This window comes from Piliocolobus tephrosceles, chromosome 1, assembly GCF_002776525.5.
Source record: "Piliocolobus tephrosceles isolate RC106 chromosome 1, ASM277652v3, whole genome shotgun sequence".
Classification (NCBI taxonomy): Eukaryota; Metazoa; Chordata; class Mammalia; order Primates; family Cercopithecidae; genus Piliocolobus; species Piliocolobus tephrosceles.
The window spans coordinates 152364407-152380061 of NC_045434.1; the positions used below are offsets into that span (position 1 = coordinate 152364407).

At 36.7% G+C, this 15655-nt stretch overlaps 1 protein-coding gene across 5 annotated transcripts in view; it reads right to left on the bottom strand.

The window, feature by feature from the left end:
- Nucleotides 1-15655, bottom strand: part of LRRC7 (leucine rich repeat containing 7) — a 544610-nt gene that overhangs the window by 306851 nt on the left and 222104 nt on the right. For all 5 annotated transcript variants that reach the window (XM_031935208.1, XM_026454139.2, XM_031935212.1 and 2 more), the window contains one exon: nt 10297-10414. In XM_031935208.1, the coding sequence (XP_031791068.1) occupies nt 10297-10414 (118 nt within the window). The remainder of the gene's footprint in view (nt 1-10296; nt 10415-15655) is intronic.

Sequence of the window (15655 nt, forward strand, 5' to 3'; positions counted from 1 at the left end):
TTATCCTGATACCAAAGCCAGACAAGGACACAACAATAATAGAAAACTATGGACCAATATCCCTGTGAACATAGATGCAAAAATTCTCAACAAAATACTAGTAAACCAAATCCAATAGCACATCAAAAATATCAAGTTGGTTTTATTCACAGTGTGTGAAGATGGTTCAAAATAGGCAAATCAATAAATGTAATTTATTACATAAGCAAAAATAAAAACAAAAACCATATGATCATCTCAATAGACAGAGAAAAAGCATTTGACAAAATTCAGCATCCCTTCATGATAGAAACCTTCAACAAACTAGGCATAGAAAGAGCATACCTGAAAAAAATAAAGATCATATATGACAAAGGCACAGCCAACATCACAATGAATTGGGAGTAGCTGGAAGCAATACCTATAAAAACTGAAAGACAAGAATGCCCACTTTCACTACTCTGTTCAATATAGTATTAGAAGTCCTAGCCAGAGTATTCAACAAAGAGAAAGAAATAAAAGGCATTCAATCTGGAAAAGAGAAAGTGAAATGATCTCTGTTTACTATTGATATGATCTTATACCTGGAAAACCCTAAAGACTCTTTTAGGAATCCAACTTACAAGGGATGTAAAGGACCTCTTCAAGGAGAACCACAAACCACTGCTCAGTGAAATAAAAGAGGACACAAACAAATGGAAGAACATACCATGCTCATGGATAGGAAGAATCAATATCATGAAAATGGCCATACTGCCCAAGGTTATTTATAGATTCAATGCCATCCCCATCAAGCTACCAATGAGTTTCTCCACAAAATTGGAAAAAACTGCTTTAAAGTTCATATGGAACCAAAAAAGAGCCCGCATTGCCAAGACAATCCTAAGTCAAAAGAACAAAGCTGGAGGCATCACGCTACCTGACTTCAAACTATACTACAAGGCTCCAGTAACCAAAACAGCATGGTACTGGTACCAAAACAGAGATACAGACCCATGGAACAGAACAGAGTCCTCAGAAATAAGTAGAAAGCTGAAACTGGATCCTTTCCTTACTCCTTATACGAAAATTAATTCAAGATGGATTAGAGACTTAAATGTTAGACCGAATACCATAAAAACCCTAGAAGAAAACCTAGGTAATACCATTCAGGACATAGGCATGGGCAAGGACTTCATGTCTAAAACACCAAAAGCAACGGCAACAAAAGCCAAAATTGACCAATGGGATCTAATTAAACTAAAGAGCTTCTGCACAGCAAAAGAAACTACCATCAGAGTGAACAGGCAACCTACAGAATGGGAGAAAATTTTTGCAATCTACTCATCTGACAAAGGGCTAATATCCAGAACCTACAAACAACTCAAACAAATTTACAAGAAAAAAACAAACAACCCCATCAAAAAGTGGGCAAGGGATATGAACAGACATTTCTCAAAAGAAGACATGCATACAGCCAACAGACACATGAAAAAATGCTCATCATCACTGGCCATCAGAGAAATGCAAATCAAAACCACAATGAGATACCATCTCACACCAGTTAGAATGGCAATCATTAAAAAGTCAAGAAACAACAGGTGCTGGAGAGGATGTGGAGAAATAGGAACACTTTAACACTGTTGGTGGGATTGCAAAGTAGTTCAACCATTATGGAAAACAGTATGGCGATTCCTCAAGGATCTAGAACTAGAAGTACCATATGACCCAGCCATCCCATTACTGGTGATATACCCAAAGGATTATAAATCATGCTGCTATAAAGACACATGCACACATATGTTTGTTGCGGCACTATTCACAATAGCAGAGACTTGGATCAACCCAAATGTCCATCAGTGACAGACTGGATTAAGAAAATGTGGCACATATATACCACGGAATGCTATGCAGCCATAAAAAAGGATGAGTTTGTGTCCTTTGTAGGGACATGGATGCAGGTGGAAACCATCATTCTCAACAAACTATAGCAAGAACAGAAAACCAAACACCACATGTTCTCACTCATAGGTGGGAACCGAGCAATGAGATCACTTGGACTCTGGAAGGGGAACATCACACACCGGGGCCTATCACGGGGAGCGGGGAGCGGGGAAGGATTGCACTGGGAGTTATAACTGATGTAAATGACGAGTTGATGGGTGCTGACGAGCTGATGGGTGCAGCACACCAACATGGCACAAGTGTACATATGTAACAAACCTGCACGTTATGCACATGTACCCTGGAACTTAAAGTATATATATTAAAAAAAAAGTATAATAAAAATAAATAAATAAATGACAAAAATAAAAATAAAAATGCTTAGATTTGAAAAAGGAATTCAGCAAAATTTCAGGATACAAAATTAATGTGCAAAAATCAATAGCATTTCTATACACCAATAACAAGCTGAGAAACAAATCAAGAATGCAATCCCATTTACAATAGCCGCAAATGAATAAACATGGAGTTGGAACATCTTTGCAAAGAAAACTACAATATACTGGTGAAACAAATTGTAGATGACCCAAATAAATGGGAAAACATTCCACTCTCATGGATTGGAAGAATTAATATTGTTGAAATGACCACACTGCCCAAAGTAATCTGTGGACTCAGTGCAATCCATATGAAAATATGCATTCCATTTTTCACAGAATTGGGAAAACCAATCCTAAAATTCACGTGGTACTAAAAGAGAGCCTAAATAGTCAAAACATTTCTGAGCAAAAAGAACAAAGCTGGAAACGTCAAATTACCTGACTCCCAAATTATACTACAAGGCTATAGTTACAAAAACAACATGATACTTGTATAAAAATCAACACAGATATCAATGGAATAGAGTCGAAAAGTCAGAGATAATGTGACATATCTTTGCCAACGCATCTTTGACAAAGTTGACAAAAGCATAATATGGGGAAAGGACACCCTATTCAATAAATGCTGCTGGGAAAACTGGATTGCCATGTGCAGAAGAATGAAACTCACCCTATCTCCCACCATATATGGAAATCAATGAAACAATAAAAGTACTGGAAGAAAATCTAGAGAAAACACGTCTGGACATTGAACTAGGCAAATAATTCACGACTTCAGACCTTCTGAGCTTTTGTGCTCTAAAGCACAATTAACAAAACCAAAAAGAGACACTGAGACAATTAAACTAAAAAAACCTGTGCACAAATAAATAATCAACAGAATGAACAGAAAGTTGGCAGAATGTGAGAAATTATTTGCAAACTATAGCAAAGATTTGAAATCAACCTTGGTGTCTATCAATAAATGAATGGATAAAGAAAATGTAGCACATAAATACAATGGAATATTAGCCTGCAATTCAAAAAAGAATGTAATCATGTCTTTTGCTGCAACATGGATGTAAGTGGAGGCCATTATCTTAAGTAAAACAACTCAGAGACAGAAAGTCAAATATTGCATACTTTCGCTTATAAACAGAAGCTAAATAGTGTGTACACATGGACATAAAGTGTGGATTAATAGACATAGAAGACTCAGAAAGGTGGTAAGGTGGGATGTGGGGAGAAGGATGAGAAATTACTTAATGAGTACAATGTACACTATTTGGATGATGGTTATACTAAAAGCCCAGAATTTATCACTATGCAATGTGTGCATCTAAATAAACGGTTGTATCCCTTAAAGATATACAAACAAAATTTAAAAATAAACTGGCAACTTCTTTATGACAAATGGCATCCCAAAGTGAAGACAAGTCACAAATTGGGAGACAATATTTGTAGCCCACATAACCAAAACCAAAACCAAAACCAAAACAACAACAACAACAACAAACTAGCATTCAGAGTATATAAATCTTTCAAGTCACCAAAAAGCTAAAAGACAAACATTCAAAACTAAAATAAACCCAAAGAGACCATGTAAAGAAAGAGACTCTAAACTGGCCAATAAAAACAAAAAAGAAAAACATGCCAGCTTCACTAGTGATTAGGGAAATATAAAGTATCAAGCTACTCTTATATAGCCATCTGATTGGCCAATAATTAACATATTTAATAACCTTATGTGTGGCAAAGATATGGTGCATTGGGGACATTGGTAATTTTCTGGTATAAGTAATAACCAAGGACAAATCTTAGAAAATATAGAATGAAAAACTTGAAGAATAATATATACAGTGTGGTAGCACTTCACTGCAATTTTAAAGACATTAAGTCTGAGAGGGAGGAAGTGGGAAGGGATTGAGATGAGCATTTACAAGTTTCTCTAACCTTTTATTTACTAATAAAACCCCTAAAATATGAAATCTATAATAAATATTAACACTTTAATTTCCATGATGGGCACATTGGTGTCTCATGTTCTTTTCTTCATGCTTAAAACGTTAAAATAGTTTAAAAATTAAAGGTGCACAAATATTTTAATGTAACTATCAAGCATTTTTAATACAATATGAAGTGTTAGGATAGACAATACACAGGGTGTATTAGTACAGAGGGGAGACCCTTGACTTAATTTAGTCAGGTCAGAGGCCATGTGGAAACAATAACAACTGAATTGAGTTTTGAATAGTAAGTATGATTGAACCAGGTAAAAAGAGGTATAAAAAATGATTTAGTCAGAGGGAAGAGGAAATAATGTAAATAGAATCAGAAAGATTCACTATTTGGGGAATCTCTTCAGTATCTAGGTCATAAAGTTAAAAAATGCAAATCAGCCAGGCGCAGTGGCCCACGCCTATAACCCCAGCACTTTGGGAGGCTGAGGTGGGCAGATCACAAGGTCAGGGTTCAAGACCAGCCTGACCAACATGGTGAAACCCCAACTCTGCTAAAAACACAAAAATTAGCTGGGCGTGTTGGCAAGTGCCTGTAATCCCAGCTACTCAGGAGGCTGAGGCAAGAGAATTGCTTGAACCTGGGAGACAGAGGCTGCAAGTCAGCCAAGATCATGCCATTACACTCCAGCCTGGGTGACAAAGCGAGACTCCATCTCAACATCAACAAAAAAAAAGAAAGTGCAAATTATGCATGGTGGGATTGGCAGATGGAATGTAGGAGTTAATAGAGGTCAATTACAGGTACTTTTAATTTGTGTTAAGAACTCTACATTCTACCCCAGTTCAAATGATGTATCTTATGTTGGAGAGTAATGCAGTCATATTAGAAATTATGAAAGAGTGCTGAAGCTATTTTGTAGAGAATGGGTTTGGTAATTGTGGTGGCAATAATGGAGATGAGACCAATTAGGAGGCTATCAAGTAATCTAGGAAAGAGATATGGGACTAGTTTATGAATATAACAATGGGAACAGTAAGAAGGAAAAAGACCTGCCATATATTTAGGAGGTAAATTTGGCAGGAGTTGAAGACTGAATGGATATGGAAATTGAAGAAGAGAATGAATTTTTGCCTTGAAAACCTGAGTAGATCACAGTAACATTAACAGAGAGCTGGACAATGGAGAAAAAGCAGGTTGGAGAGAATGATGAATTTGGTTTTCAATACTTTATATTGGGAGTGTTTGTGGAATAAATTGTAGTGATGCCCAACATTAAGTCGGTTATTCTAGTCTGAAGCTCAGGGAAAAGGCCAAAGCTTGACATGAGGTAGTCATTATTCTAAGGAACAAAAACATTGAATTTATTATTATATGGCAGGTTAGAGCTGACTTTAGTGGCTACTCATTACTTATCGCAGCGTCATTTCTATCTTTTCCAGCACTCACTTAAAACATTTGGATGGGGACCTTAGCCTATGTTGGGTCCCTAATGTCATTAAATACACATTATATATTTTTAAAAGAATGTCTCTATATAATTCTTATTTACCTGCCAAACATTTGATGAATGCCTACCATGCATACTGGGTATCACGCTAGTAGTTCCACACAGAGAAATAAATAAAATAGCCCCTAATCTCAAGGGTCTCACTATCTAGTCAAATATATAGAAATTAAATTAAAAAGTGAAATAAGTTCAAAACAAATACACATGCAATGTAAAAAAGTATCATGGAGGGAGAAGGAATTCATTCTCCTTATTATACAGTGTCAGGGAAGTTTCCTAGACTGACTGACATCTGAAATGTCTGTTTCTTTTTTTTTTGAGAGGGAGTTTCACTCTTGTTGCCTGGGCTGGAGTGCAATGACACGATCTTGGCTCACTGCAACCTCCGCCTCCTGGGTTCAGCCTCCTGAGTAGCTGGGAGTATAGGCATGCGCCGCCAAGCCCCGCTAATTTTTCTTCTTTTTGTATTTTTGGTAGAGACAGTGCTTCTCCATGTTGGTCAGGCTGGTCTCGAACTCCTGACCTCAGGTGATCTGCCCTCCTCGGCCTCCCGAAGTGCTGGGATTACAGGCGTGAGCCACCGCACCAGGCTGAAATGTCTTTTGAAAGGTGAAGAGGACTCTGTCTGGTTGATGGGGTACGACAGTAGGGAGGAAGGGGTATTTTGGGTAGGGAAGATAGGATTCCTTGTGTCACAAGCAACCAGCTTGATGCATTTGGAAATTACGATCTGGTACTACCTGAGCATGAAACAGAAGAACGATGACCAGTGACCAGTTGGAGTTGTGGTTAGAGAGGGAGATAACATCTGTTTACTCAAATTGTGCAGATATATTTCTGTACACAATAGTTCCCTTATCTAAAGGTTTTAATATAAAATAGTATTTTTGAATTATGGAGAGGAAAAATGGTGGATCAGGATTACAGGCAGAAGAACTGGACATGAAAAGTAAAAGCAGGAGGCCACATCAACAATCAAGATCAGATTGAACCTTGACCTTAGAGTGAATTAATTTCATTAAGGGCTCACTCATCTCACTTAAGCACATTTTAGGTAATTTTAACCTAGATTGACTAATATTTGAATGAGTCTCTCTCTCAAAATAGTCTAGTATGTCCTGTCCCTAAATACCCATACTGCTTGTATTCTCTCAGGTCTTGCCTCTTTCTCAGCAGGGCTATTCCAAATTGTCAACTGTGGTTCTGACACTACACTTATTTTTTTGCTATCTACTCTTTCTTCACTTGACAGATTCCCAAAGAATGTATTATGTTCCTTAAGTAACTGTCTAGTTTTCTGTCACAGAATCAGTGACAGCTTTCTTTCTTTCTTTCTTTTTTTCCGAGACAGTGTCTTGCTCTGTCGTCCAGGCTGGAGTGCAGTGGCGTGATCTCAGCTCACTGCAACCTCTGCCTCCCAGGTTCAAGCAATTCTCCTACCTCAGCCTCCTGAGTAGCTGGGATTATAGGTGTGTGCCACCACATCTGGCTAATTTTTATATTTTTAGTCAAGATGGGATTTCACCAAGTTAGCCAGGCTGGTCTCAAACTCCTGAACTCGTGATTCCCCTGCCTGGGCCTCCCAAAGTGCTGGGATTACAGGCATGAGCCACTGCACCAGGCAGCCACAGCTTTCTTAGGTATGGCTTTCTGAAATGGCTGATGTGATGAAATCTTTTACTGTTTGTGTAAGTTCTAGCAATGGTTGCTATTACTACACTCATCAAGCCTATAGTACTGTACTAGTATTGCAGAGTGGTTCACTATCTTTTGCATGACTTTTTGCACAAATATTTCTAGAATATACAGAATCATAAGCATAACTAAAAGCCCCTAATAGTTGCAGAAACTTCTAAGGATGCTTATAGATACTTCTGAGTTGAAAAAATACAACCTGTGGTTCACTTTCTAAGAGCAAACATTTCGTGATGTAAGAGGGCCACCAGAAACTATTACATGCTCACAAAAATGTCAAATCACTTAGGAGTTTCATGTTTATATTGGGTGATAAACTATTTTCAAATCTTCTTCAAAAATAGGGTAGATTTTTCTTTACTTGGACTATCCAGCTAATCCTGCCTGAAAATCAAGGAATGTGATAATTGTCCATATACTAGTTCTCAGAAATTATAACAAAAATAAAATTTGAAGTGTGAATGTATATAAATAAGGAGGTAGTAGTGATTGTTTTATTGTACAGAAATACAAATCTATACAAATAGGTAAATCTGCTCTCAAAGTATGGTAGCCCTAAGGTCATCTTTCCATGGGTCAAAACTTAGTTGTTCTTCTCTTTACACATCTGCATATGTTACTTTTAGAATTGTCTTCCTGAAAACCCTCTAAGTGGCAAGTCAAGTTGGTGTAGAAATAGGTCTGTGTCCCCTGTTTATATTCTACTTGTCTCTTTCGGATGAGATACTCTCTTTATTCAGATTCTACTGTGTTTCATGGAAATCTTCAGGCAACTACTTGAACTCTTCCTGAAAACCTTCTAAGTGGCAAGTCGAGTTGGTGTAGAAAGAGGTCAGTGTCCCCTATTTATGTTCTGATTGTCTCCTTCAGCTGAAATACTCTCTTTATTCAGATGCTACAGTGTTTCATGAAAATCTTCAGGCCACATCTTTTACTTGAACTCTTCCCTAATAATACAGCAGTCTTAATTAATCTTCCATTGTCTAAGAATTTATAATTGTAACATGTGCTTTATAATTAGGTACTTCATTGTATAGTATTTTATAATTTTCACTGATTATTTGAGAGTGTCAGTCTTATCCACAGTGATTCTATTAACTTCTCAATTACTCTCAAAGACTTGAATTGAAGAAAATCACTAGCACTTCACACTGGTAAATTTCAACAAGTTTTCCATGTTTCAGAACAATCATTCATTCATGAATTCATTGAATAAATATTTATTGGGCTCCTAAAATGTGACATACACTGTTTCAGGCAATGGAGATACAGCAGTAAACAAAATAACAACAAAAAATTTAGGCCATCACTGAATTTTAATTCTAGTAAGGAGATTCCAGACAATAGAGAAATAATTTAAATACACACTGGGTCAGTTTTTCATATGAGAAAAAGAAAGAAAGAGTAAAATGTGATTCTATTGAATAATAACAGCAGTATCTTATTTTTAAATAGGGTGGTCTGGGAGGGCTTTGTTGACAGTACATTTAAGAAAAGGCCTGAAGGTGATAAGCAAATGAGCATTGCAGATATTTGTGGAGGAGAGTTCTGGTCAAACGAACAGAGACGAGGCTACTGAGATATTGTCATGGAGCTCTAAAGGCACCAAATTTCTTAGGAAAGTTATATTTACATGTGACCAAGGTATTTGTCTGGTGGCCTTTCACAAAACAGATCCTTATTTCCTAGGATGTCAAGTCAATCTTACCTAGCTTCTTTTGGTCCTATCTGGTTATCGCTTCTTAGGAAAACCTTCCCTAACTACAAAGATAGCATTGCATCCTTTTCTAGGCATGCCCTTCATGTTGAATGTACCTTCATACAAAAGTGCTTATTTAACCATCTACAATTACTTGTTTAATGGGCAACCCACTTGAATGTAAACTTCATGAGGGCAGGATCTGTTTTGTTCATGCCTGCATTCCTGTCTCCTTGGCACTAAATATAACCAAATAAATTACCAAAGTACTACTTGTGCAGATATGGTGCACACACAGGAAGTTTAACAGACTTCCTTGATGATGAAGGGGTCATATTTTGTATCCCCATTGTACTAGACATAACCCTTTTTGATTGATCCTTGCTAACAAAAGGGAGAGCTGAGTTCATTTGGAAGGAAATGAAGATTTAATGAATGAACAAGGTGCAAGAGACTTTCTGAAGCTCTAAGTCACTCCCATAAATACTCAAGAGAAAATATAATCAACCTGAATATCAACATCAGCATTATCATCAACAAAAGCACCAGATATACAAGTCTATCCAGGAATATAACAAAAACTACTAAATTCCTATTATTTATTAGGCATCGCTCTAGATGTTTCGGACACATTAGTGACCAAAACAAAGAAAAATTCTTCCTGTTATGAAATGGAGTTTACATTCTCAGTTAGGAGAAAATATACCATAACCATAGGAAATAAGGAAATTATACAATATTGTGAGGATGGTTAGTGCCAGGGGAAAAAACTGAAACCCAGTAAGGGAAATTAAGAGTATATTTTCAAATAGGGTGAAAGGGTAGGCTTTGTTTTGCAGGTGATATTTGACACATGTTGAGAAAAAATTTTACTCTGAGAATGACAGAAGTCAACTTTGTGAGGGCAGTAAATTTTTATAGAAAAGATTAGATCACATATCTGAATGCAGAGGGAAACAAGACTTGAATGAGTCAAGCACATTAGTAAGAGGAGGAGAGAGAGGACGTCTGTCTTGGACTTAAAATTTAGGATTTAACTTTACAAGAGCATTAAACTACAGTTGCAACAAAATCAAAGAAAAAAATATTTTAGATTGTTTGCTAAGAGAAGATATTAAAACACATTTTCCATAAAAAATTCCAGGTATTTTATGATGAGAGAAAAGTCTTACCATTTTTACTGATGTCGAGTTCTTTAAGATTAACTAAACTAGCAATAGTGGTTGGCAGGTTTGAAAGGTCATTATCAGGAATACTTAGTTTTCGTAGAGCTTGACAGTTGAACAATTGCTGTAATAGAAAATAATCATTAATTAGATCTCAATTTGATTAAATTCATTCATAAACTCAGTAACAAAATTAAAGTCACGATGTTTATATATGTAGTAGTAAAAGAACCAGTTATAAAAGCCTCACTTTCCTCCATACTCATCTTCTCAATTGTTTCTGAATGGCTTCACATTCTATTCCCATATTAGCACTTCTATTTTCTGCTACCCAGACTCTTGCCCCTACTTTTACCACTCACATTCAATTTGCCACTGAATCCCCACTGACTGCTTTTGCTTTTAAGTAACTTCTGGAGTTGTCTTTTCTTTTCTATTCTGACAGCTACCAGGATTACCTCAGTTCTGTTTTTCTGTGACCACATTAGATTTCATGAGGTATTATTTTAATTGAATCACATTAAACAGTTGTTTATTTAATATGCAAAAACTGCAATACACTGGAATACCTGAGCTCACATTTCTTTTGTGCTCCCTCCCCCAATTGTTTCATAAATATTTGGTGCATGAGACATTTAACCTCTGATATTTGGTGAAAAAAATCACTTGTAATTGCTTCATTTCTGCCATCAGTCCAAAGGATTAGGTGGGAAAGAGCCAAGTGTTAAAGTAATAGCTGTGAAATCCAGCATGCTTATATTCACTGGTTGAGGCAGATGCTTCTTTAAAATGTGAATTCTTGAGCTTTACCCAAATAGGTCCTGGAAGGGGGTCAACAATCTGCATTTTTAACAAGCACACCAGTGATCTGGAAGCTTTGACATAGGTGTTTGCAGTATCATATTTTGAGAAACAATAAATTAGATGGTTTAGCTCTGTCCAATTCATCTTGACTCCTGCCAGATATGAACATCTGGGACAGAATTTTTGATTCATTTCTGGAAGAATTATCTTAATGAGATCTTTTCTGTTTGACATTTCTAATTCTGTTTTGCTAAATTTCCACAGATGAAGTCTGGTATCCGTGACTATGAAATTGGCCTACAGTACATTTAACTACCATTTGTTCTTACATGTAATTTGTTATTTATAGGCAAAAACAATGTAACACATGGTTGTTATGTCTTAACTCATTAGCCTTTAAAAAATAAATCGGGCTGGTTGTTATTCAATATGAAATAATGCAGTTTCTTACTTTGGGTCATGTTTGGTGCCTTACAAAGATTATTTGTAACACTTCACGTAGTGTAGAATTAATTGTCAATATCTCAGACATAAATGTTGCTATTTCTTTTTATGAAATCCCAAAAAGAGAACTTGGATGCATACTTTGATGGATAGTTTCCACTATTAATTTTCCTTCTAAATAAATAGGAAAGCAGATGCCTACACTCCTGGTAAAAGTTAATTTATACTTATTCCAGTCTATAATTCTGTTACAACTATTACATCTATATCTGCATGCAGTGTTGTCAGTTATAGATTCATAGATTTTAAAAAATCAATTGTCTTATGACTGATTTTGGTAAGATTTATTAACAACTCTCTAGTCTGATCACTATCATACAACCATTTCAAGCCACGTTCAGGATAATGATTTTCAAAACACAATTTGTTTGTTTTATAAATTTGTCTCATCATCCCGACTAAATTCTGAAGTGAGCTCAAGAATTAATAGTCCCACTATTAATAGTCCCAGTATTCTTTTTCAACTTTAAATGAAGTCACATCAGAAAGATAACACACAGAAACTTCTGAACAGCCTGTAACAAAAAGAATCCAAGATCTCCTTGGTGTAGAAGCTGAGAATATGGTATGTGGAATCAGACTGACGTGTGTTCAATCTCCACCCATCTATTTACTAGCTGTGCAATCTTGGGCAAGTTACATAATATCTTTGAACTCATCAGTATCCTTGCCTCTAAAATGAGAACAATACATTACCTAACTTGAAGAGTTGTTGAGAGAATTATGAGTTAATAGATTCATCAGTTCTAAGTCACACATATTTTCCAATATTAACAGCTTTGATATTTGGAACGCACCCTGCAGTCAGGAGTAAGTTATGATTTTTAAGGAGTATTTTTTCTTCCTTAATGGTACTATAATATTGATGTGTCTTATAATCAATGGCCTTGAATTTGATGAAATAAGGTACTTGTGAAAATGTAAGACTGTGTTTGTCATAGAGTAAAGCTTGATAACTGTAAACTATTATTAATATTTATGTACCAGATACAGAGGCACACCTATATAATAATCTATTTTTTATTTTTCTAGATGATAGAGGCAGGAGTCATGCCTCATCTATCTTGGTATCAACCCGTTTCTTCCTTCTATACACCAAAGTGGCTGGTACAGTGTCCTGTACATAGTATATACTGAGGAAATATTTTTGAAATTCTGCATAGATAATTAAAAGGGAAATAAAGAGAATGCTAAATCCCAGATGAGAGTGGTAGTTCACTGGATTGGGAACTTCAGATATGTAAACAGTCTCAGTGGAATCCAAGTTTCAAATATAAAACAGTGAACTTCTTAATATAACTATGAAGAATACAAATTGGCAAATAAATTAAAAAGGCATTTTAACAGCTCTTTCAAGATTCAAAAGCTTTGAATTAAAATGAGGAATGATTACAAAATACCTGTAATTCTTCAGTACAGTAGAATATGGCAAATATAATTGTTACCTATTATAATTAGAGTAAAACTGTTAGTAGTCATGGTAAACTTCTCAGTGATTCTCAGTGATTCTCAAAGACTTGAATTGAATTGAAGGCATGGTTATCCTGTCTTCATTTGCTAATGGTATTTTACATTTCAAAAACAATAAAATTGTTTCAAGTCTTAACATATTTGTGTACTAAAGTGTTCTTTTTTTCTTGGGCTAAAGGAAGCAATTTAACTCTGAAGAAATTGGTTTGAGAAGAGTATACGATATAAATTAGTGACACCAAAGTAAACATTTAGAACTGAAACACAGCAGCTAGATGTCTTCTCTGAGAGTTAACAAAAAGAAAAAAGCCTCAAAGGTTGAAAATAAAAGTACATTTGGAGCTAAAAATGTATATTCTAAGATATTTCATTCATTCACTCATTTGTTCATTCATGAAAAAACATTTATTGATACTTGCTACAAGGTAAACACTATGCTAAGTGCAGGGGAAACAACTATACTTGAGCCCCAATTCTTCATATTTTAATATTCAGACATTAATATATTTTCATATTTGGGCACTAATATACTTTAATATTCAGATGTTTATTTAAGTTTAAATTAATTTAATTGAAATGTATGTTGGGGACAAAGATCAGTTGTAATAAAAATGCACAGGTAGGATATCTGTACCAGATTTTATTGTTGATGGTGACGAAGTTGATTTATGAAAGTATCTTTAGAAAAGGTGTGAAAAAGTGGACCATGAGAGAGCCATCAGAAGTTAGCCAGATGAAGGCTAAAGAGGCAATAATGTCACACTTTTGTTGAAACATCTAAAGATAATCCCAACTCAAAGAATATGTAGCTCAAATTAGTTTCAGATATTTGTATGATAACATAAGGAGACTTGAATCTTGGAGTGAGTGGTATGAGCCTACAACATCTATATGCATCTAAAATATATTTATTGAATATATATTATATCTATGATTTGTCTTCAACACTAAAGACAAAGGTATGAAAAGATATCAACTTCTGTTTTAGAAGTATGGTAAACTAAATATTTAAAGAGTAATCTTTTGGTACAGCAAAACTAAACACCCTCACACCCACTGCTTTATTGTATAAAATGAGCTCTGACTATAATTTGAGGCAATTATTTGAATTCCAGAATAACAGGAAAAATAACACACAGACTTACATGAGTCTGGATTTAGCTTTTGCTCTGGTGGTGTCTGTTGGTCCTCGATGGGTTAAGCCTGAGTTAAAGATATTGCAAGTGGAAGGATAGAAGACTGCTTGGAGTCTGAACAGAGTGAGAGATTGGCTTAGAGACCACCCCCAGTGAGTGAACTAGGAAAAAACTGGGTCTGCAAAGGGATTTAGCAGGGGATACATGTATTTCTCAGCCTCAGCTTTGAGTGAAGTGTGAAAAAGGAAGAAAAGAAGGAAGGGAGGCAGGAAGGAGGAAAAAAGGAAGGAAGGAAGGCAGGAGGGATGGAGGGAGGGGGAAGAAGGAGTAAAGAAAAGAAAAAGAATGAAGAAAGGAAGTGACATAGTTTGGCTGTGTCCTCACCCAAATCTCATCCTGTAGCTTCCATAATTCTCACATGTTGTGGGAGGGACCTGGTGGGAGGTAATTGAATAATGGGGGCAAGTCTTTCAAGCCGTCTGCAGAAATTTGCATAAATAATGAGGAGCTGAAAGTTAATCACCAAGGCAATGGGTAAAATGTCTTCAGGGCATGTTGGAGACCTTTGTGGCAGCCTCTCCCATCACAGACCCAGGGCCCTGTACTGTGTGCAGAAAGGGGCCAACATAGAGGTTGGGCCATGGCTCCAGAGGGTGCAAGCCCCAAGCCTTGGCAGCTTCCACTTGGCATTGAGCCTGCAAGTACACAGAAGTCCAAAATTGGGGTTTGTGAACCTCTGAGTAGATTTCAGAAGAGGTATGGAAGTACCTGGGTACTCAGGCAGAAGTTTGCTGCAGGGGCGGGGCCCTCATGGAGAATCTCTGTGAGGGCAGTGCAGAAGGGAAATGTGAGGTTGGAGCTCCCACACAGAGTTCCTCCTTGGGTACCCCTTAGTGGAGCTGTAAGAAGAGGCCACCTTCCCCTAGAACCCAGAATGGCAGATCCACTGACAGCTTGCACATTGTGCCTGGAAAAGCTGCAGACACTCAATGACAGCCCATGAAAGCAGCTGGGAGGAGAGCTGTACCCCACGAGGCCACTAGTACAGAGCTGCCCAAGGCTGTGGGAGCCCACCTCTCGAATCAGTGTGACCTGGATGTGAGACATGGAGTCAAAGGAGATCACTTTGGAGCTTTAAGATTTTGGACTTGCATGGGGCTTGTGGCTCCTTTGTTTTGGCCAATTTCTTCTATTTGGAATGGCTGTCTTTACCCAATGCCTGTACTCCCATTGTATCTAGGAACTAACTAACTTGCTTTTGATTTTACAGGCCCATAGGTGGAAGGGATTTGTCTTGTCTCAGATGAGACTTTGTACTGTGGACTTTTGAGTTAATGCTGAAACGAGTTAAGACTTTGAGGGACTGTTGGGGAAGCATGATTAGTTTTGAAATGTGACTACATAAGATCTGGGAGAGTAGGGAGAGTACAGGGGCAGAATGATATGGTTTG